The sequence below is a fragment of the Pelobates fuscus genome, chromosome 4, assembly GCF_036172605.1.
Source record: "Pelobates fuscus isolate aPelFus1 chromosome 4, aPelFus1.pri, whole genome shotgun sequence".
Taxonomy (NCBI): domain Eukaryota; kingdom Metazoa; phylum Chordata; class Amphibia; order Anura; family Pelobatidae; genus Pelobates; species Pelobates fuscus.
The window spans coordinates 391,296,044-391,319,111 of record NC_086320.1 but is presented as its reverse complement, the minus strand read 5'-3'; the positions used below and the strand labels follow the sequence as shown (position 1 = coordinate 391,319,111).

Below are 23,068 nucleotides of genomic sequence, written 5' to 3'. Positions count from 1 at the left end.
GCGCTTGAAGGCTTCTTTTCTCTGCCAGAACCCTTCGTACGACCAAACTATTCCGGTGACGGAGGAAGTCAAAGAAGAACTCGGATGGTGGTTGGACAGCATGGAAGCGTGGAACGGCCGAGCCATCTTCGGGAACACGCCCGACATAGTACTGGAATCAGACGCCAGCCTCTAGGGATGGGGCGCCACCTGTGAAGGCAGTTCGACGGGAGGCACTTGGACTTCCCAGGAACTCAACCTCCACATCAACTGCCTGGAACTCCTAGCGGGGTCGTTTGCAATCCGCAGCCTAGCGAGAGACCGGACGAACTGCTGCATCCTCCTCCGGATGGACAACGTCTCAGCAGTCCGTTACATCAACAGACTGGGAGGGGCCCGGTCCAGACTCCTCTCAGAGATTACGAAATAAATATTCGAGTTTTGCCTACCCCGGAAAATCTCCCTCATGGCAGAATATCTCCCGGGCGAAACGAACCTGACAGCGGACTGGTTCTCTCGCCACTGGCGGGACAGCAGCGACTGGACCCAACGATCTTCCATCGCCTCTCGGTCAGGAGGGGCCCCCTCCACCTAGACCTCTTTGCATCTCGCAACAACAGGCAGACGGACGAGTACTTCAGCTGGCTACCAGATCCAGAGATCAAAGCAGTAGATGCGTTTCTCCAACCATGGCCACCCAGGGGCGCTTATGCCTTTCCCCCATTCGCCATGGTGGCAAGGACGATACAATACCTGAAGACACAACGCGGGTCTCTGCTCCTCATCACCCCCCTATGGCAGGGCCAACCATGGTTTCCAGACCTTCTGGCGTCATCCTACAGGGACCCTCTCCTCATACCGTCCTACCCGACACTCCTCACAGACCCGAGAGGGAACCCCCATGCCCTCATTCTGGAAGACCGCCTCACTCTAGTAGCTTGGACTCTTTCAGGGGTGCTTGGCAAACCGATGACCTATCGCAGACAGCTCGAGACCTCTTATGGGATTCATGGGCGCCAGGAACCAGACGATGCTATCTTGTATAATGGAATTCCTGGTCCGCTTGGTGCAGTGAGCGGAACTTTGATCCCTTTATGGCACCTGTAACAGCCATCTTGAATTTTCTCTCCCATCTATACTCCGCGGGCCGGTCTTACCAATCCCTCAACGTTGTGCGCTCCGCGATTTCGGCGGCTCACTTTCCGGCCTTGGGGTACCCGTCGGGAAAGACCCTCTGGTATGCCGCCTCCTCAGGGGCATCAGACTCCAAAGGCCCCCCAAGCCCAAATACACCCGGTTATGGGACGTTGAAGTCGTCCTACAGTTTCTGCGAGACTGGCCAGATAACGACAGACTCTCACTTCGACAACTGTCGGCCAAACTAACACTTCTACTTTGTTTGGTCTCGTTCCGCAGAGTTTCGGACGTGCGGGCTTTCGACATTGACGCCTTTTTGGTCTCCCGCGAGGGAGTTACCTTCCAAGTGTCACGTCGTACGAAATCGGATTCCTCGTCGGTCTTCTACCCCTTTTTCCCTACGGAACCGCTGCTTTGCGTGGTTTCTACTCTGCGTCGCTACGTACAGGTCACCTCCCTACTTCGGGTCTCATCTTCGGGACAACTATTGGTGTCTTACGTTAGACCTCATGTACCCGTCTCTACTACCACCCTTGCCAGATGGGTACGATGGATCCTGTCTCTAGCAGGAGTGGAAGACACCTTCGGTGCCCACTCCGTACGCGGAGCGGCGGCCTCGTCGGCTTTCTCCGCGGGCGCATCGCTGGCAGACATCCTACGAGCCGCGGATTGGTCACGCGAAGCGACCTTTCGGACCTTCTATTTCCGCCCGAACTCGGGGGCAGCCGCGTCTCTCCTTCATCAGCGTTAAAAATGCAAAATATGAAGCCTCCTGTCATGTTGTAAAATTGAAGATTATGCTAGCGTTAGTGTACTTATAATCTTAATTTTAGTAATGACAGGAGGCGAGTATTTTCCCACCCTCCGCACCCTCGAGGGATGAGATCTCATGTAAGTATACCTATACTCTGAGTATTCCTTCCTTTCTCTATCTCCCTACTCACCTTGTATATATCAGACTTGTACCTTGTTTAGCTACAGCTTTGTTACTGTTCACTGTCATACTTGGACTAGTTTTACATTTCGGTAGAGTTTGTGTTGGGTTTATTACATTACTGCAAACAGTTGCCAGACCGGTTCCTAACCTTTTCCACGCTCTTTTTCAGCATAACTTCAAGACATTACAGCTTACGCTCAGTATGGACATGTTTGGACCTTCCTTCAGCCACCAGGACTTCGTACTTGGGCAAGTCATCTGTTGGTGCATGTTTGGACCACCCTCCAACCTCTAGGACTTTGTACTTTGGAAAGTCACCCGTTGGTGCATGTTTCAAGACTTTATCCGTTTTTTGAAAAATGTCTTTGTATTTGATGTCGCTTTCGAAAGAGGGGGAGGAGCCTCATCACTGTGAATACTATGCCTCCTACTTCTTTTGATTGGTTAATGTTTTTCACCTTTTTCTTTACTGCTATGTGGAGTTAGTAAAGAGAGTTTATGCAAAATACTCGCCTCCTGTCATTACTAAAATTAAGATTATAAGTACACTAACGCTAGCATAATCTTCAATTTTCTTTGATTAGATAATAATTAGTTAAAAGTCTACTAATAAATAGGAAGGAAAATAACAGTCCAAATGTAGTAGAGTAGGGTCGGATGAGAGGGTTACCATTGGTTGGATAATACAAGGTAGAAGGAGAAATCTGTCCCAGGACAAAGATAAAACTTGAATGTTTATTGGTAATATACTAAAAATAATGACAACACACGTGTTTTAAATAAATAAACCTAGGGCTAAATGATAATAGAGGAGGGGAGAAAAACATGACAACAGACACAATCTGGGTAAAGAAGAGCTGGAGGGTGAAAATACCCGAACGAGTTTCTACGATGCTAAAGATACAAGTATAGTGAAGAGTCGATACCGATGGAGGGGAACTCTGTAGACAAACAGTTGCTACAAATTATATTAGCACTTGAATGTATCTTACGGTAAAAGTCTGGTGCACCACGTAACACTGTGATGTAGGACTAGTAGTGAATGCTAGAGATGGCGAATATATATAAGGCTGTATTAGGCACCAGGTAACCGGTTGAGTGGAAGATCGACTAAACGGTAAATTGGATGCGTGGTGTAAATAAGATATTGTACCAGTGTGGTAATACGCCCCAAATATGAGTACCACTGACTACATATCAAATGCGTACATTGATGAAATAAGTTACCGTACACAGTATTTAAAAGCCAGAGGGTAATTATAGTGGCAGGATCAAGTAAGTGTAGACGATAATAAATCTACTGAGATTCCTTTTGTAGCAATGATCTGTTAAAATTAGTTAAAGTCTATGTGCTGCTGCTGTTGGATTCTTGGTTCCAGATGGCATACTATAGCTTCACAGGCCAAGCTGACATACTGTGGGTTCCATGGCCAAGCTGACATACTGTGATTTCCATGGCGAAGCTGAAACACTATGGGTTCCTGGTTTAAGCTGACATACTGTGGGTTCCATGGCCATGCTGATATAGTGTGGGTTCCTGGTTCATGCTGACATACTGTGATTTACATGGCCAAGTTGACATACTGTGGGTTCCTGGTTCAAGCTTACATACTGTGGGTTCCATGGCCATGCTTACACATTGTGATATCCATGGCCATGCTGACATAGTGTGGGTCCTATGGCCAAGTTGACATACTGTGAGTTCCTGGTTCAAGCTGACATACTGTGGGTTCCATGGCCACGCTTACACATTGTGATATCCATGGCCATGCTGACATAGTGTGGGTCCTATGGCCAAGTTGACATACTGTGAGTTCCTGGTTCAAGCTGACATACTGTGGGTTCCATGGCCACGCTTACACACTGTGATATCCATGGCCATGCTGACATAGTGTGGGTCCTATGGCCAAGTTGACATACTGTGAGTTCCTGGTTCAAGCTGACATACTGTGGGTTCCATGGCCACGCTTACACACTGTGATATCCATGGCCATGCTGACATAGTGTGGGTCCTATGGCCAAGTTGACATACTGTGAGTTCCTGGTTCAAGCTGACATACTGTGGGTTCCATGGCCACGCTTACACACTGTGATATCCATGGCCATGCTGACATAGTGTGGGTCCTATGGCCAAGTTGACATACTGTGAGTTCCTGGTTCAAGCTGACATACTGTGGGTTCCATGGCCACGCTTACACACTGTGATATCCATGGCCATGCTGACATAGTGTGGGTCCTATGGCCAAGTTGACATACTGTGAGTTCCTGGTTCAAGCTGACATACTGTGGGTTCCATGGCCACGCTTACACACTGTGATATCCATGGCCATGCTGACATAGTGTGGGTCCTATGGCCAAGTTGACATACTGTGAGTTCCTGGTTCAAGCTGAAATACTGTGGGTTCCATGGCCACGCTTACACACTGTGATATCCATGGCCATGCTGACATAGTGTGGGTCCTATGGCCAAGTTGACATACTGTGATATCCATGGCCATGCTGACATAATGTGGGTCCTATGGCCAAGTTGACATACTGTGAGTTCCTGGTTCAAGCTGACATACTGTGGGTTCTATGGCCACGCTTACACACTGTGATATCCATGGCCATGCTGACATACTGTGGGTCCTATGGCCAAGTTGACATACTGTGAGTTCCTGGTTCAAGCTGAAATACTGTGGGTTCCATGGCCACGCTTACACACTGTGATATCCATGGCCATGCTGACATACTGTGGGTCCTATGGCCAAGTTGACATACTGTGAGTTCCTGGTTCAAGCTGAAATACTGTGGGTTCCATGGCCACGCTTACACACTGTGATATCCATGGCCATGCTGACATACTGTGGGTCCTATGGCCAAGTTGACATACTGTGAGTTCCTGGTTCAAGCTGACATACTGTGGGTTCTATAGATGAGCTGGCGCATTGTTGCCTATGGGCCAAGCTGGCCATAAATCAGAAAGTGTAGTGCTGAGATTTTTAACACATACCCCTCAAACAGTATAGGGTTTATATTCATGTAAAAAAATATGTAAAAGAAGAGAAAAATACAATAGTGTCTTATTGCATACGAAAATGTGAATTCCCATTTAAACTAATGATTCTGTCAGCATTCTTTCCTCTTGTGTGGAAAAATATATAGAAAAGATCTTTCACTATATCACAAATAGGTTACAATGTGTTAATTAGAATAAAGTGCCTATGTCTTTAATTACACTGATTAGTGAAAAAGTACTTAAGTGAATTGAAAGTGCATGTAACAATATATGAATACTTGACTTCCCTTCTAGCTTAGGATTAACCTGAAGATCTCCTCAAATCTTCAATCAACGTATATATAGTATATAGAGTCCAACGTATATATAGTATATAGAGTCCAGCTAGGGGAGACAAAAATAGAATAAAGTGCAACACTGGAACCCAATAGGAAAATTTGTAAAGTGCCAATGGGTCACTCACACTTTGTAGTCAAAGTTTAGGCATTCAGAAATATTTTAGATGTATATCTTCTTAATTCTTGAAATTGTGGGTCTCGGTTATATGTAAAGATAAAGTGCAACAAAGTAAGGTGACTGTTAAACAATTGTGTAGTACAAAAATGTATTTACTTACACAGAAGTTAATAACAGCTGGCATCAGATAAAAGATAACATCAATTCAACGCGTTTCATCCCTTTTAGGGACTTCCTCGGGAATCATCCCACTTATATACACCCCACAATCAGTTCACATCTTCTTTCAAAGGTGTTCATCTGTGTATATTCCAGCGGATCGTAATCTCCTCATTACTTCCTGGTTAACTTGCGTCATCACGTTCCGTACGAGATGACGTCATGCGGTCCGCGTGTGCGTTTCAACTTCATGTTGACGTCCACCCAGCTTGTATAGGGACGTGTGCGTTCCACCATGCGTTTCATCTCGGTAAAAGTCAGTTTTCTGAGGAGATAATCGTATGTATTAGATGAATGGGAGCATGTGAGAGAGGGGGATGGAAAATAATTTACTGACCATACAATGAGCAATTTGAGCATTGATGAATGGTTAAAAATATGTAAAAAATAGATTCAAAATTAAAACTGACCCATATAATAAGATACATCTTTATGTAACCATATTATAATAATAGACATATATCTGTCTGGAACAAAGTTGATAGAAATTACCTATTCATTTTTATTATTGGAATATAAAATTCCCTATAAGGGGAATGTATGTGATTATGATGGTTAAAGGGGTTTATATTCCCAAAATATTTTTCACATATTTTTATATTTTATTTTGGTAAATTATATGAACCTCATCAATGACATGAATAAATGGAATATAAATTTATCCATAATGAGTCTAATAAAAAATCCCACCAGAAAACAGCTCCCATACGGTATTGTTCCTTACACAAGAATGTTGAAAACACCATGGACAAATTAGAGAATTCCTATACCTGTTGTGATCCATAACCCCAAAAAGTAAAAAAAGGAAAGAAAAAGACCAAGACAAAAGAACAAAAGATATCACCAAAAGGCTTAGAGCCTATATCACCAAAAGGCTTAGAGCCTATATCACCAAAAGGCTTAGAGCCTATATCACCAAAAGGCTTAGAGCCTATATCACCAAAAGGCTTAGAGCCTATATCACCAAAAGGCTTAGAGCCTATATCACCAAAAGGCTTAGAGCCTATATCACCAAAAGGCTTAGAGCCTATATCACCAAAAGGCTTAGAGCCTATATCACCAAAAGGCTTAGAGCCTATATCACCAAAAGGCTTAGAGCCTATATCACCAAAAGGCTTAGAGCCTATATCACCAAAAGGCTTAGAGCCTATATCACCAAAAGGCTTAGAGCCTATATCACCAAAAGGCTTAGAGCCTATATCACCAAAAGGCTTAGAGCCTATATCACCAAAAGGCTTAGAGCCTATATCACCAAAAGGCTTAGAGCCTATATCACCAAAAGGCTTAGAGCCTATATCACCAAAAGGCTTAGAGCCTATATCACCAAAAGGCTTAGAGCCTATATCACCAAAAGGCTTAGAGCCTATATCACCAAAAGGCTTAGAGCCTATATCACCAAAAGGCTTAGAGCCTATATCACCAAAAGGCTTAGAGCCTATATCACCAAAAGGCTTAGAGCCTATATCACCAAAAGGCTTAGAGCCTATATCACCAAAAGGCTTAGAGCCTATATCACCAAAAGGCTTAGAGCCTATATCACCAAAAGGCTTAGAGCCTATATCACCAAAAGGCTTAGAGCCTATATCACCAAAAGGCTTAGAGCCTATATCACCAAAAGGCTTAGAGCCTATATCACCAAAAGGCTTAGAGCCTATATCACCAAAAGGCTCGAATAGATTTGAGTTTGTAATCATTAGTTTGGTTGGGAATTCACATTTTTTTAATGCAATAATACACCACTGTATCTCTCTCACTTTTTTTACATGTAGATAACCCCATACTGTTTGAGGGGTGAGTGTTAAAAATGTCAACGTTGCACTCACGCTTTATGATTTAGGTGGTAGGACTTATCACGTAAACATTGGGTTTAAGTTTTTTTGCATGTTATGTTTATTTTGTGGTTTATTTGGGGTATCCACAGAGTGTTTTCCGCAGCTATTTATCACAATTATTTTTAAACACCTTTGTTTCATCACCCGTTTGTCAAATTATTTAATTTGTTGTTCAATATTTAACTTGTCTCTTTTCCTTGTCTCCCTGTCATCTTTCTATCCTCAACATTCACTCTCTGCATTTCTATAACTCACTCTCTGCACTGCCACGTCATTCACCGTCTGCACTGCCCCATCATTCACCATCTGCACTGCCCCGTCATTCACCGATTGCACTTTCCCATCATTGACCATCTACACTGCCCCATCATTCACCGTCTGCGCTGCCCCGTCATTTACGGTCTGCACTGCCCCGTCATTCACCGTCTGCACTGCCCCATCATTCACCATCTGCACTGCCCCATCATTCACCATCTGCACTGCCCCGTCATTCACCGTCTGCACTGCCCTATCATTCACCGATTGCACTTTCCCATCATTGACCATCTGCACTGCCCCATCATTCACCGTCTGCACTGCCCCATCCTTCACCGATTGCACTGTCCCATCTTTTACCGTCTGCACTGCCCCGTCATTCACCATCTGCACTGCCCCATCATTCACTCTCTGCACTGCCACGTCATTCATCGTCTGCACTGCCCCATCATTCACCCTCTGCACTGCCCCATCATTCACCGGCTGAACTGCCCTATCATTCACCGATTGCACTTTCCCATCATTGACCATCTACACTGCCCCATCATTCACCGTCTGCGCTGCCCCGTCATTCACGGTCTGCACTGCCCCGTCATTCACCGTCTGCACTGCCCCATCATTCATCGTCTGCACTGCCCCATCATTCATCGTCTGCACTGCCCCATCATTCACCGATTGCACTGTCCCGTCTTTTACCGTCTGCACTGCCCCGTCATTCACCATCTGCACTGCCCCATCATTCACTCTCTGCACTGCCACGTCATTCATCGTCTGCACTGCCCCATCATTCACCGATTGCACTGCCACATCATTTGCTCTCTGCACTGCCACGTCATTCACCATCTGCACTGCCCCATCATTCACCATCTGCACTGCCCCATCATTCACCATCTGCACTGCCCCATCATTCACCGATTGCTTTGCCCCGTCAATCACCGTCTGCACTGCCCCATCATTCACCGTCTGCACTGCCCCAACATTCACTGTCTGAACTGCCCCATTATTCACCTTACATTCATCCCTTTATATCCTACCCTCCATATCCCACTGTCTATTTCATGCACCTGCCTTTACACACATCCTCTCTATTGACATCTTCCAGGAGAAGGAAAGCTGTACAGCTCAGATGAAGAAAAGGTGGACAGCAAAACCTCAGATCTTGGCTGTAGTGATCGCGAAGATGAGGAAAGCACTGGGGACAGCTGTGATGAAAGTCTACCAGATAATGCCCACAGTCCCACAAGGCCAAGGGTGAAAGGAAAGGGGGGTAATCAGGACTCAGTGGGAGGTGTAATGGTAACATCTGGGAAAAGCCGGAGGCGCAGGACAGCATTTACTAGTGAGCAGCTCCTGGAATTAGAGAAGGAGTTTCACTGCAAGAAGTACCTCTCTCTCACAGAGAGATCCCAGATTGCTCACACTTTGAAGCTCAGTGAGGTTCAGGTGAAGATCTGGTTCCAGAACCGAAGGGCCAAATGGAAACGGATCAAGGCTGGAAACATCAGCAGTCGTGCTGGTGAACCAGTCCGAAATCCCAAGATTGTGGTTCCCATCCCAGTACATGTCAACCGTTTCACGGTCCGGACACAGCAGATGGAGGGTGGGCGGCCCTAGAAGATGGATGAGATGGAATAAAAACATATATTGGAGAAATGAGACAGAAGATAGGTGGCACTGTAGGGATAAGATAGGATGAAATTGGACATGGTGTAACGTAAAAAGGTGTGAAAGATCCTGAAATTAGATCATGAGTTTGGGAAAACTCCCCCATTTGCAAACCGTTAAATATATGACTTTGTTAAAGTCTGAGCTCGCAGTTATAAATGGCTGATATGGAAAAAAAAATTATAGCTGGTAATGAAAAAAACTTCCGAGCTTACCGGTTTAATAAAAATGGTACAAAACAATAATAACAAAAAATATATATGAGCAGAACACAATAGGCAATTTACACGGGAATTGTGGGAGGGTAATAGGGACATGTTGGGTGGTGATACCGGTAAAAGACTGCACCTACAGCAAACCTGGTAAACAGGAAAGATTGTGTGTGTGGCCAGTGGCTGCTGAGGGAAGAAATTGTATCTTTCTATGTTTTATTGTTAATCTGAACAGATGTAGAGCTGCATTATGTACAGTGGTGATTGCTGGCACATTAATTACATCACAAGGTACAGTACGTACTAGAGATGTGGATGGAAATCATTTTTATTTTGTTTGGTTTTGGTTTGAGTGATAAATTCTCATTTTTGGTTCAACCAAAATGAGTTCAGTTATCGACTCAGTTCAAACAGAAAAGCTAAAATGTTCCATTAATTTAACAAATATTGGTGCAAATGGTAAATCCCTATGGGGAAAGAATGAATTCAGAATGTGGTACAAGAGCCCCCTAGGGGGAAAGTTAAAGGACTGTCTCAATGAAGTGGTCTGGATGCAGTGGACCCACAATGTATAACATTGACGATTTGTAGGAAGTGCAGATTAAATCCACCTTTAGTGGCTGTCAGTATGTACGGCTTCCTCCACAATGACCAGTAACCAAATGCTTCTCATAGGAAAGCACTGAATTCAATGTTTTCCTATAAGAAGCAGTTGACTGGAGATGTGCATGGCGCTTGCAGGGACCTTCTATGAGAAGCATTGGATTGGACCACAGCTCCATGATGACATCGCAGGAAGTGGAGAAGGCGGCAGCAGTCTTGGGGCTGGAAAGAGATGTGTATATGTGAAAATACTTACTCATGCGCCCAGAAGAGCATCAGCCAGTTAACGAATGAGCAAATGTCGCCAAATGAAATTTGTTCCGTTTTTGATTCGTTATTAGTTTTTGGCCGAAATTAACAAAAATTAAAATTTTCACAAGTCTTGATTGATGTGGATAAAGTCAACGAAAGCATGGAATCGGAAAACTGACAGACATGCCTAGAATCCCATATGGTAATGAACAGAATAGTGTTTGGTAAACGGTGCGCAGGATAGGATTAGAGAGATAAATGTCAGAGTCAAGTAAGAACAGTGGAAGCTAGAGGAGCAAGATAATGCCTGCTAGGTGTACAGAGTAAAGGACAGGGCTGCACTGCGAATACAAAGCACTCCTGGAAAAAAAATGTATGCAGGCCCCATAATTCATTATGTCAGAGCGTGAGATACTGGGCAGTTTTTTTCACACACTCTCTCTCTCTCTCATCTCACACTCTGAACCATGAAACAGCCAAGCTCACTGACACAATCACAAAAGCTCACTTATACACACAGATAGGCTCACTGACAATCTCGCAGAAACAGCAAAGCTCACTGACACAGACACACACGCTCACTAATACACACAGATAGGCTCACTGACAATCTCACATGAAACAGCCAAGCTCACTGACACAATTACAAAAGCTCACTTATACACACAGATAGGCTCACTGACAATCTCGCATGAAACAGCCAAGCTCACTGACACAAACACACACGCTCACTAATACACACAGATAGGCTCACTGACAATCTCACATGAAACAGCCAAGCTCACTGACACAATCACAAAAGCTCACTTATACACACAGATAGGCTCACTGACAATCTCGCATGAAACAGCCAAGCTCACTGACTCAAACACACAAGCTCACTCATACACACAGACTATTTCTCCAGTGACTTATTTAAAAATCAAAATGATTAATTCACCAACTATAGAAGAGATGTTTAGTACTTCCTAAAATCAAATCACCCCTTCTTGATATCTATTATACTAGTCAGTGGTGGAACGAGTATAGAGAGAACCATGGTGCAAGGGAGGCCAAAATAGAGATCTTCAACTCTCCCACGACTCCCATGATGTTTGGCCTGTTGGGAATCTACTATTTGCAATTCTTGCTTTGTTGTATTTGTAAGCAGTGTCTGCATGTTTGGATGTAAGCATATTTTTGTAAGGAGTATATAATGCAGGGGTGTATTTGTGTGGAGTGTTAGTGTTGAAATGCTGGCATGTATGCATTGTCCCACACACACAGATACACATTTACACAGAGTTCCACACACACTAAGATACACCGAGATACGTAGGTACACAGAAACATAGAATGTGACGGCAGATAAGAACCATTCGGCCCATCTAGTCTGCCAAATTTTCTAAATACTTTCATTAGTCCCTGGCCTTATCTTATAGTTAGGATAGCCTTATGCCTATCCCACGCATGCTTAAACTCCTTTACTGTGTTAACCTCTACCACTTCAGCTGGAAAGCTATTCCATGCATCCACTACCCTCTCAGTAAAGTAATACTTCCTGATATTATTTTTAAACCTTTGTCCCTCTAATTTAAGACTATGTCCTCTTGCTGTGGTAGTTTTTCTTATTTTAAATATAGTCTCCTCCTTTACTGTGTTGATTCTCTTTATGTATTTAAAACTTTCTATCATATCCCCCTGTCTCGTCTTTCCTCCAAGCTATACATGTTAAGATCCTTTAACCTTTCCTGGTAAGTTTTATCCTGCAATCCATGAACCAGTTTAGTAGCCCTTCTCTGAACTCTCTCTAAGGTATCAATATCCTTCTGAAGATACGGTCTCCAGTACTGTGTACAGTACTCCAAGTGAGGTCTCACCAGTGTTCTGTACAATGGCATGAGCACTTCCCTCTTTCTACTGCTAATACCTCTCCCTATACAACCAAGCATACTGCTAGCATTTCCTGCTGCTCTATTACATTGTCTGCCTACCTTTAAGTCATCAGAAATAATTACCCCTAAATCCCTTTCCTTAGATGTTGAGGTTAGGACTCTATCAAATATTCTGTACTCTGCCCTTGGGTTTTTACGTCCAAGATGCATTATCTGACATTAAATGTCAGTTGCCACAACTCTGACCATTTTTCTAGTTTACCTAAATCATTAGCCATTTGGCTTATCCCTCCTGGAACATCAACCCTGTTACATATCTTAGTATCATCAGCAAAAAGACATACCTTACCATCAAGACCTGAAAATACAAGTACACTGACACACGTTATAAATAACAATTTACATGGTTTAGCCACCTCCTGTTTCCTTACCTTTCGAGTACAGAAGGCTGGCTTTCCGCAGGTTCAGTGGGAGCTGGCTAACCTAGGCTGATGGCTTCCTCAGTCCCTCTCCTCCTTTCCATGCAGCACCCGTTAGGTGTGAGGAAATTACGTGGATCTAAACTTACTGTTTCTCAGCATGCTGCGGGGTAATATACAAAGTGACAGGGGCTTGTCCAGTGCAATGTTAAAGATCCGTGAGCCCCTGATTACTTTAAAACAATATTTTCAGCATTGTGGCTGCACGGCCTAAGAACCAGCCCACCGGGAAATTCCAGTCCGAACCTAGTAAAGGAAGACAGAGTAATATATTGGTAACAGTTTAAATTTGAATTAAGGAAGGATAGTAGAGTATAGTAGAGTATATATAAGAATCAGTTATACCCAATACAAAGAGTTGGCTTTGTCAAAGCAAGAAGAAATAGGCTGAAGTGATAAACACAGAATGGTTTAATTTTTCACACACAGTGACAAGCACCCATTAACACAGATCAAATTATCCTTGTTCAATGTGCCATGACACCTGAGCTTTACGTCAAGGGGAGGGATGAGCAGGAGGAGATGGTACTCAGTGCTGTGTTCCAGGTGAGAGCGAGGGCAGGTGAAGATGAATCCTGGTCAGGGGAAGCGATGAGAAGGAGGAGGTAGTACTCAGTTTTGCATTTCATGTGAGAGCGAGGACAGGTGAGTTTGAGTCCTGGTCAGTGGAAGTGATGAGCAGGACGAGATGGTAGTTGGTGTTGTGTTTCAGGTGAGAGCGTGGACAGGTGACGATGAATCCTGGTCAGTGGAAGTAATGAGCAGGAGGAGGTAGTACTCAGTGTTGTGTTTCAGGTGAGAGCGAGGACAGGTGAAGATGAATCCTGGCCAGGGGAAGCGATGAGCAGGAGGAGGTAGTACTCAATTATGTGTTTCAGGTGAGAGCGTGGACAGGTGAAGATGAATCCTGGTCAGGGGAAGCAATGAGCAGGAGGAGGTAGTACTCAATTATGTGTTTCAGGTGGGAGTGTGGACAGGTGACGATGAATTCTGGTCAGGTGAAGCGATGAGCAGGAGGAGGTAGTACTCAATGATGTGTTTCAGGTGGGAGCGTGGACAGGTGATGATGAATCCTGGTCAGTGGAAGTGATGAGCAGGAGAAGGTAGTACTCAGTGTTGTGTTTCAGATGAGAGCGAGGACAGGTGAGTTTGAGTCCTGGTCAGTGGAAGTGATGAGCAGGAGGAGATGGTAGTCGGTGTTGTGTTTCAGGTGAGAGCGTGGACAGGTGAAGATGAATCCTGGTCAGAGTAATCGATGAGCAGGAGGAGGTTTTGCGCAGTGTTGCATTTCAGGTGAGAGCATGGACAGGTGATGATGAATCCTGGTTATGGAAAGTGATGAGCAGGAGGAGGTAGTACTCAGTGTTGTGTTTCAGATGATAATATGGACAGTTGTAGATGAATCCTGGTAAGTGGAAGTGATGAGCAGGAGGAGGTAGTACTCAGTGTTGTGTTTCAGATGATAATATGGACAGTTGTAGATGAATCCTGGTAAGTGGAAGTGATGAGCAGGAGGAGGTAGTACTTAGTTTTGCGTTTCAGGTGAGAGAGAGGACAGGTGAAGATGATCCTCATCAGTGGAAGTGATGAGTTGCAAGAGGTAGTACTTAGTCTTGTGTTTCAGGTGAGAGTTACAACAGGTGAAGATGAATCCTGGTCAGGGTAGGTGATGAAGAGGAGGTAGTACTCAGTGTTGTGTTTCAGGTGAGAGTGTGGACAGGTGAAGATGAATCCTGGTCAGGTTAAAGGGAAACTCTACTCACCGAAAATACAGCTTATTTTCCTCCCAAACTAAATTCTACCCATCCCCTGCACCTCTGTAACCCCCCTTGCAAGACATATAAACTTCAATAAATATTATAATTCTTACCTTATTTCCAGCGCCGCGTCACACATCCATCCTCCGTCGTCTACACCCCCTTCCGCGTCATCCGATCAGCTGACCCACTCTCCTTCCCTCCGCCAATGAGCTCATACTCATTGGGAATCATTGGGAAGCAAGAGCGCATGCGCATCTAACGCAGCGCCCCGCCCCTCGCACGCTTCACGCAGAGATTCATTGAATCCCCCCCTCATACAGTGCGTGGGGTCGTCGCACGTCGTAACTCACCTTTCCTCTCCTATGGATGCGGAAGCACCATCTAGCGGCTAGGTAAGAGAAGGCAGCTGGAGGTGGGATTTTCAATTTAATCAAAACACTGCGGTTTAGCAAAAACCACAGTGTTTTGACAAACTTGGTTAAGGGTAGAGGGCCAAGGCACCCAGACCACTCAAATGAGATGAAGTGGTCCAGGTGCCTAGAGTGTCCCTTTAAGTGATAAGCAGGAGGAGGTAGTACTCACTGTTGTGTTTCAGGTGATTTTGTGGACAGGTGAAGACGAATCCTGGTCAGGGGAAGCAATGAGAAGGAAGAGGTAGTACTCAGTGTGGTGTTTAAGGTGAGAGCGAGGACAGGTGAAGATAAATCCTGGTTATGGAAAGTGATGAGCAGGAGGAGGTAGTACTCAGTGTTGTGTTTCAAATGAGAATGTGGACAGTTGTAGATGAATCCTGGTAAGCGGAAGTGATGAACAGGAGGTGATACTCAGTTTTGCGTTTCAGGTGCGAGCGAGGACAGGTGAAGATGATCCTCATCAGTGGAAGTGATGAGTAGCAAGAGGTAGTACTTAGTCTTGTGTTTCAGGTGAAGATGAATCCTGGTCAGGGTAGGTGATGAAAAGGTGGTAGTACTCATTGTTGTGTTTCAGGTGAGAGCAAGGACAGGTGAGGGTGAATCCAGGTCAGGGGAAGTTATGAGCAGAAGGAGGTAGTACTCAGTGTTATGTTTCAGGTGAGCGTGTGGACAGGTGTAGATGAATCCTGGCCAGTGGAAGTTATGAGCAGGAGGAGGTAGTACTCAGTTTTGCGTTTCAGGTGAGAGCGAGGACAGGTGAAGATGATCCTCATCAGTGGTAGTGATGAGTAGCAAGAGGTAGTACTCAGGTGTTTTAGGTTAGAGATAGAACAGGTGAAGATGAATCTTGGTCAGGGTAGGTGATGAAGAGGAGGTAGTACTCAGTGTTGTGTTTCAGGTGAGAGCGTGGACAGGTCAAGATGAATCCTGGTCAGTGGAAGCGATGAGAAGGAAGAGGTAGTACTCAGTGTTGTGTTTCAGGTGAGAGTTACAACAAGTGAAGATGAATCCTGGTCAGGGTAGGTGATGAAGAGGAGGCAGTACTCAGTGTTGTGTTAAAGGTGAAGATGAATCCTGGTAAGTGGAAGTTATGAGCAGGAGGAAGTAGTACTTAGTTTTGCATTTCAGGTGAGAGCGAGGACAGGCGAAGGCGATCCTCATCATGTTAAGTGATGAGCAGGAGGAGGTAGTACTCAGTGTTGTGTTTCAGGTGATTTCGTGGACAGGTGAAGACAAATCCTGGCCAGGGGAAGTGATGAGAAGGAAGAGGTAGTACTCAGTGTGGTGTTTCAGGTGAGAGCGAGGACAGGTGAAGGTGATCCTCTTCAGGTTAAGTGATGAGCAGGAGGAGGTAGTACTCAGTGTGGTGTTTCAGGTGAGAGCGAGGACAGGTGAAGACGAATCCTGGTCAGGGGAAGCGATGAGAAGGAAGAGGTAGTACTCAGTGTGGTGTTTCAGGTGAGAGCGAGGACAGGTGAAGACGAATCCTGGTCAGGGGAAGTGATGAGAAGGAAGAGGTAGTACTCAGTGTGGTGTTTCAGGTGAGAGCGAGGACAGGTGAAGACGAATCCTGGTCAGGGGAAGCGATGAGAAGGGAGAGGTAGTACTCAGTGTGGTGTTTCAGGTGATTTCGTGGACAGGTGAAGACAAATCCTGGTCAGGGGAAGTGATGAGAAGGAAGAGGTAGTACTCAGTGTGGTGTTTCAGGTGAGAGCGAGGACAGGTGAAGATGAATCCTGGTCAGGGGAAGCGATGAGAAGGAAGAGGTAGTACTCAGTGTGGTGTTTCAGGTGAGAGCGAGGACAGGTGAAGGTGATCCTCTTCAGGTTAAGTGATGAGCAGGAGGAGGTAGTACTCGGTGTGGTCAAAGAAAGGGTATAGGATCAGCGCTGAGTGCTCTAGAGGGGAATAAACAAGAAAAGAAAAGCTGCAACCTAAGGATATGAGGTTCCCTCCAACGTCCTCAAAAGAGAAATAGCAAAAATACAATAATAGGTCGCGCTATACAGAAAGTATAACAATAAGTAGATAAAAATATATATGTACTCACATTTAATAAATAGGCAAACAGAGAATAAAAATAGATATGTGTATAAAAGTCCCAATATATGGTAAAATTCTTGTAGGTTCCAGTAGGATAGTAGAGACTTGATGGTGATATCAATGAGAGGCTGGGTCTTCTATAGCTGAGGGGATCTTGTCTCAATGACGGACATGTAAATTAAAGGATAGAGGAAATTCCAATAGTGTAAACTGTGATTGAGTAGATAAAATAAAGTGTGTATTCGGGAGGTATTACACTCACCTATCCAAGAGCGTGTACTCGCTCAAGTGTAGTTGGCATTCAGTGGCGTTGACCCCCCACTGTCGGGATAAAGGTGTGGATAATTTCTCGATATGAAAAAAAGATAGAGACCAAATATAGTGCTCACTGTATGATTATAAATAAGTCTAAGAAGTAAAGGGTGTACTCACATTTGCATGAGCAGGATATACTGCTCAATATGATGGCGTGGGTGGTACAATCCCCACCTAGGATTCTTTAAACGATGGTCGGCTCCAAAGTGACGTGTAACCAGGTTAAAAATAAATGAATAAAATAAAATAAAATGTATATGGCAAATAAATGGTAAAAAAGCCAATATTCCTTTATTAATACAGTAAAAAATATATATAAAAATAGCCAAAACGCGTTTCGCCACACAGGGCTTTATCAACTGGCAATAATAGGTATTAACCTGGTACATAGAAGCTTATATAAACTTAGGAGATACATGGTTATTCGAATTTTGGCGCCAAAATGACGTCATCAATACAGAGAGAATCATATAAGGATATTGAGAAACATAAATGTGGCAAGAACATAGATTAGTCATTAAAAATATAGCTAAACGTTTTATAAATATCTTAAAAACTAGTGTTTTTGATGGTAAATGAAGGTACAATAGATAGTCATGTGATCGCGAGCTACCGCGATCACATGGTGTGTCCCAATGCTTATTGGGAAATGTAGTATTACAGTAGGCGTTCAGGGAGACCGGAAGGGGGGAGAGAGGTGGAGAGCACGTGACCGCGATCGCTCGCGGTCACGTGGTGTAGTGTTGGGCTTATGGGAAATGGAGTGTCAGGACGGAGGTCGGCTACAAAAGGCACGCCTCCGTCCCATGTCGGCAAGTGGGCGTGCGAGACACGTGAGCGCGATCGCGCGCGGTCACGTGTCCTGGCGCCAAGCATCATGGGGAATGTAGTGCCTTAAAGGGCAAGCCCCAATCTGAAAGAAGCATTTATCTTAGAAGAAACAAAAAATATATGGAACAGAATGCTAGATATCAGCAAAACGAAATATAATATAACTGCAAAAGAAAGAAATAATAAAAATAAAAGGCTAAAAGTGACTATATGTGTAGGTTTTAGAGGATACAGGTGTAAAAGATATATAAAGGTAGAAAAAGGTGTAAGGATGGAGATATAGAGCAGAAAGGTATATGGATAAGTAAAGCATACTATATTAGAAATAAAATAAAAAGATAATGTATGGGATATATATTCATATATGGAGAGATGGTAAATGATGGACTAATTAAAAAGTATTTTTAAAAGAATTAAAACATGATATTAAAAGAGAAATTATAATAAATAAAAATAAAATTAAAAAAGTAAGATAAAAAGGTACAGAAGTATTAAAAAATAGTAAAAAAAATGACTATTATAAGAAGTTGAAAAGGTCGAATTCAGCATTAAGTCCTTCTGGAGCAAGAGTTTTTAGTTGGAAAACCCAATACATTTCCCTTTTTCCTAAAATGATTGTAATATCTCCACCTCTCCAAGGGAGGGTAACCTGTTCTATCCCTATCATTTTTAAAAGTGTCGGGTCTTTGTTGTGACTGATGAAATGTTTGGAAACTGAGTGATTATCATAGCCTCTCTTAATGTTACGGCAGTGTTCTGCCAATCTTACTTTAAGGCATCTTTTGGTCATGCCCACGTATTGTAGTCCACATGGGCATTCCAAAAGATATATAACACCTTTAGTGTTACATCCAATGAAATCTTTAATAGGGTAGGAGATTTTGGTTTTGGTGGAAGAAAAATTAGTAGATTTGGAGTTTGTAGTACCTTTTGTGGTTCTACACACAATACATTTATTGCACTTAAAAAACCCTTTAGGCCTAGATAAAAAATGTTCTTTGTGATGTACGTTTTTTTTAGTGTCATTTTTAGTTAGAATTGATCTAAAATTAGGGGCTCCTCTAAAGATAACCTTAGGTTTGTCTGGAACTTGATCCTTTAAAAGGTCGTCCTGTTTCAAGATGTGCCAGTGTTTATTTATGATTTTTTTTTAAATTTTATTCTTATTATTAAAATCTAAAATGATGGGGAGTTGTGGAGGGTCTACTTTTTTAGCTTTGTATTTTAAAAGCTCCGTTCTGTCCTTCTCTTTTACCACCTCTAATGCTTTATTTAGATTCCCTACTTCGTAATTTTTTTCTAAAAACATATTTTTTAATGAGGTAGATTGGACATCAAAATCGGCAGTTGTTGAACAATTTCGATGGAGGCGGAGAAATTGGTTTTTTGGAATGCCGTCCAACCAAGGTTTATAATGACAGCTTGTTTGGTCTATTATTGTATTGGTGCAAACCTCTTTAAAAAAAGTTTTGGTTCGAATGCATCCATCTTGAATAAAAATATTTAAATCTAAGAAGTTGACTGACACATTGCTAAATTCTGATGATAAAACAATACCCCTATCATTGATGTTTAAGTGATCTAAAAACAGTTTAAGAGACGTATCAGAACCTTGCCAAATAAAAAACAGATCATCGATATAACGAAAGTATGAGACCAGGTTTGCCCGCCAACCATGATCACCCCAGACGGCCGAAGACTCCCAGTCTGCCATGAAGAGGTTAGCATAGCTGGGGGCAAACCTGGTCCCCATAGCTGTACCCTTCTTTTGTATATAAAATGAATCGAAAAACCAAAAATAGTTGTTGGTGAGTATAATGTTAATACCTTGTATAATAAAATCAATTTGAGAATTTGGAATTGAACTGTTTTGTTTTAAAATCCTTTCAACTGCTTGGCAACCAATATTGTGGGGAATTATGGTGTACAGTGATTGCACATCACAAGTTACTAGTATGTAATCTTGGCACCAATTAAAATCACTTAAAAAGGATAAGAGAGTAAGGGAGTCTTTCAGATATGACCTAGTTTCTTTGACAAAGGGTTGTAATAAAATGTCAATATATTCGGAGAGATTGGATAAAACAGAATTATTACCAGATACTATGGGTCTTCCAGGGGGTTCTGTTGCATTTTTGTGTATTTTGGGGAGAAAATAAATTACTGGGATTTTGGGATAAAGAATATTAAGATAGTTAAATTCTTGTTTGGTTAGAATACCCTTATCTAGTCCTTTTTGTAGGAATTCATTTAAAATCTCTTTAATATTGGAGGTGGGGTCAGAGGATAATTTATTATATACCTCAGGATCATTAAGTTGACGATTAGCTTCTTTTGTGTACATGGATTTTGATAAAATGACTAAGCCTCCACCTTTATCGGCGGGTTTAATAACAATTTCATCATCTTTTTGGAGTTCCTTTAGGGCTCTCCATTCCTTCTGGGTAAGGTTCTGTGGGTCATACTTATTGTGTTTGATCTTTTCGAAGTCCTTTAGGACCAATTTTTCAAAGACTTCTATGGGCCCTGACTTAAAATTAGAAGGATAAAATTTAGAGGGATTTTTTAAAACAGTATGTGTTATAGGGCATTCGGTAGAGGTGTCTGAATTCTGAATTTGCGGAACTGGATTTGATGTGGTGGTAACATTATTATGTTGAGTGAAAAATCTTTTTATAGTAGCTTTCCTAACAAATTTGTTGATGTCCAGAAATGCTTGGAAGGGTTTGAAAGAATTAGTGGGAGCATATTTTAGACCTTTGCTTAAAACTAGAATCTGGGTAGAGGTTAAAACTTTATGAGAGAGGTTAAAAATTCAGAATTTTTTCTCATCTATCGTACTTATTGTCTTTCCTTCCTTTCTCTTTAGTAGTCTTCTGCCACCTCTCCCTCCTCTATACTTAAGCTTCTTTTCCTTGCTCTGGGTAGGTATGGAGTTTGTGTGTGAGGTAGATTCTGTGTGCGTATGTCTAAAAAATTCTCCTCAATCTCTGAATCGATAGACAATAATTGGTATCTATTATTGTGGGTGTAATTCGGTGGTGACTTAGGAATGTCTGAGTATTTGTGGCCAAATCTGGGCCTCTGCGGTCTGGGTGTAGGTGTTGAAGGTTGGGTATAACTAAATTTGTTTGTAGTAGTGCGGTGAGGAAAATTTTGGTAGTCAGGTGAATCGTGATGTTTGTGAGTTTGGTAATTAGATGACTTGTAGTTGTGTGATACTCTTTGTCTATTCGGTGAAGAGTGTCTCCTGTCATTATTTTTATGTGAATACGTGGAAGGTCTTTGTCTGTTGTGAGGATAGTAATTTACTTGACGGTGACGGTGTGGTGGCGGTGGGGAAAAGTGATGTTGTGGTTTGTTATAGCGGTGGGAATTAACGTGACGAGTGTGTTCAAAGTCTTTGTTTCTTACAGTGTATGTGTCAGTAGTGTATTTTTTGTTGAAGTTATATGTCCTCACTTGATCATTACTGTAATCTTGTTTATCTCTAACATATTTTTTTATTTTGATATGTTTTGTGTCTGTTTCCACTTTTTCGATTTTGCTTTGTATTAGGACTGTGTTTTGTTTATAAGAATGAGTGTCTGTAAAAGGTAATAACTTGTCTTCTTTCGTTATATCGATGATCTGTTTTTTATTTGGCAAGGTTCTGATACGTCTCTTAAACTGTTTTTAGATCACTTAAACATCAATGATAGGGGTATTGTTTTATCATCAGAATTTAGCAATGTGTCAGTCAACTTGTTAGATTTAAATATTTTTATTCAAGATGGATGCATTCGAACCAAAACTTTTTTTAAAGAGGTTTGCACCAATACAATAATAGACCAAACAAGCTGTCATTATAAACCTTGGTTGGACGGCATTCCAAAAAGCCAATTTCTCCGCCTCCATCGAAATTGTTCAACAACTGCCGATTTTGATGTCCAATCTACCTCATTAAAAAATATGTTTTTAGAAAAAAATTACGAAGTAGGGAATCTAAATAAAGCATTAGAGGTGGTAAAAGAGAAGGACAGAACGGAGCTTTTAAAATACAAAGCTAAAAAAGTAGACCCTCCACAACTCCCCATCATTTTAGATTTTAATAATAAGAATACAATTTTAAAAAAAATCATAAATAAACACTGGCACATCTTGAAACAGGACGACCTTTTAAAGGATCAAGTTCCAGACAAACCTAAGGTTATCTTTAGAGGAGCCCCTAATTTTAGATCAATTCTAACTAAAAATGACACTAAAAAAAACGTACATCACAAAGAACTTTTTTTTTTTTTTTATTCTTTATTTTAGATGTGCTTGGTTACATTTCAATCAGCGACAAGAGTTATGCATTGTACCTGGTAGAATAGAAAATTGGTTAGTTCCTCTGTCACATAGGTTTGCACACATTTTATAATTTTTTAAACAAGTTACATTACAATAGTAGAACAAGTTTTAGCGCGTGCTTCTCTTCTGTTAGCTTTAGGTGTGGTAAGCGATGGTGTGTTACCCTGTGTTGGTGTCGTGGCTCCTCCGGTGTTGCGTGGTTGTTAGATTTGGCTGTAGTGGTGTAAGTGCCGAGGGAGGGATATTTTGTCTGTGTGCACTTGTGTGAGCTAAGAGTGCCGTGCTATGTATAAAATTTGGGGGGCTAAAGTGCAGTTACAAGTTAGTGGTTGCCCTTAACCCAGGGGGCATGTGGGGGGGGGGGGGGAGTGAGTTCGGTAGAGTGTGGTACGAGTTGACTGGTGAACCCGACTTTGTTATCTACTGCATGTGGACATGTATGAGCCAAACATATAACATAAAACAAATAACATTTA

General features: G+C 42.5%; 1 protein-coding gene across 1 annotated transcript in view; it reads left to right on the top strand.

Annotated features, from left to right (window-relative positions):
- Positions 1 to 9,427, top strand: part of GBX1 (gastrulation brain homeobox 1) — a 29,314-nt gene extending 19,887 nt beyond the window's left edge. The window contains exon 2 of the mRNA XM_063450873.1: positions 8,916 to 9,427. Coding sequence (XP_063306943.1) covers positions 8,916 to 9,427 — 512 coding nt within the window. The remainder of the gene's footprint in view (positions 1 to 8,915) is intronic.
- Positions 9,428 to 23,068: the final 13,641 nt, after the last annotated feature.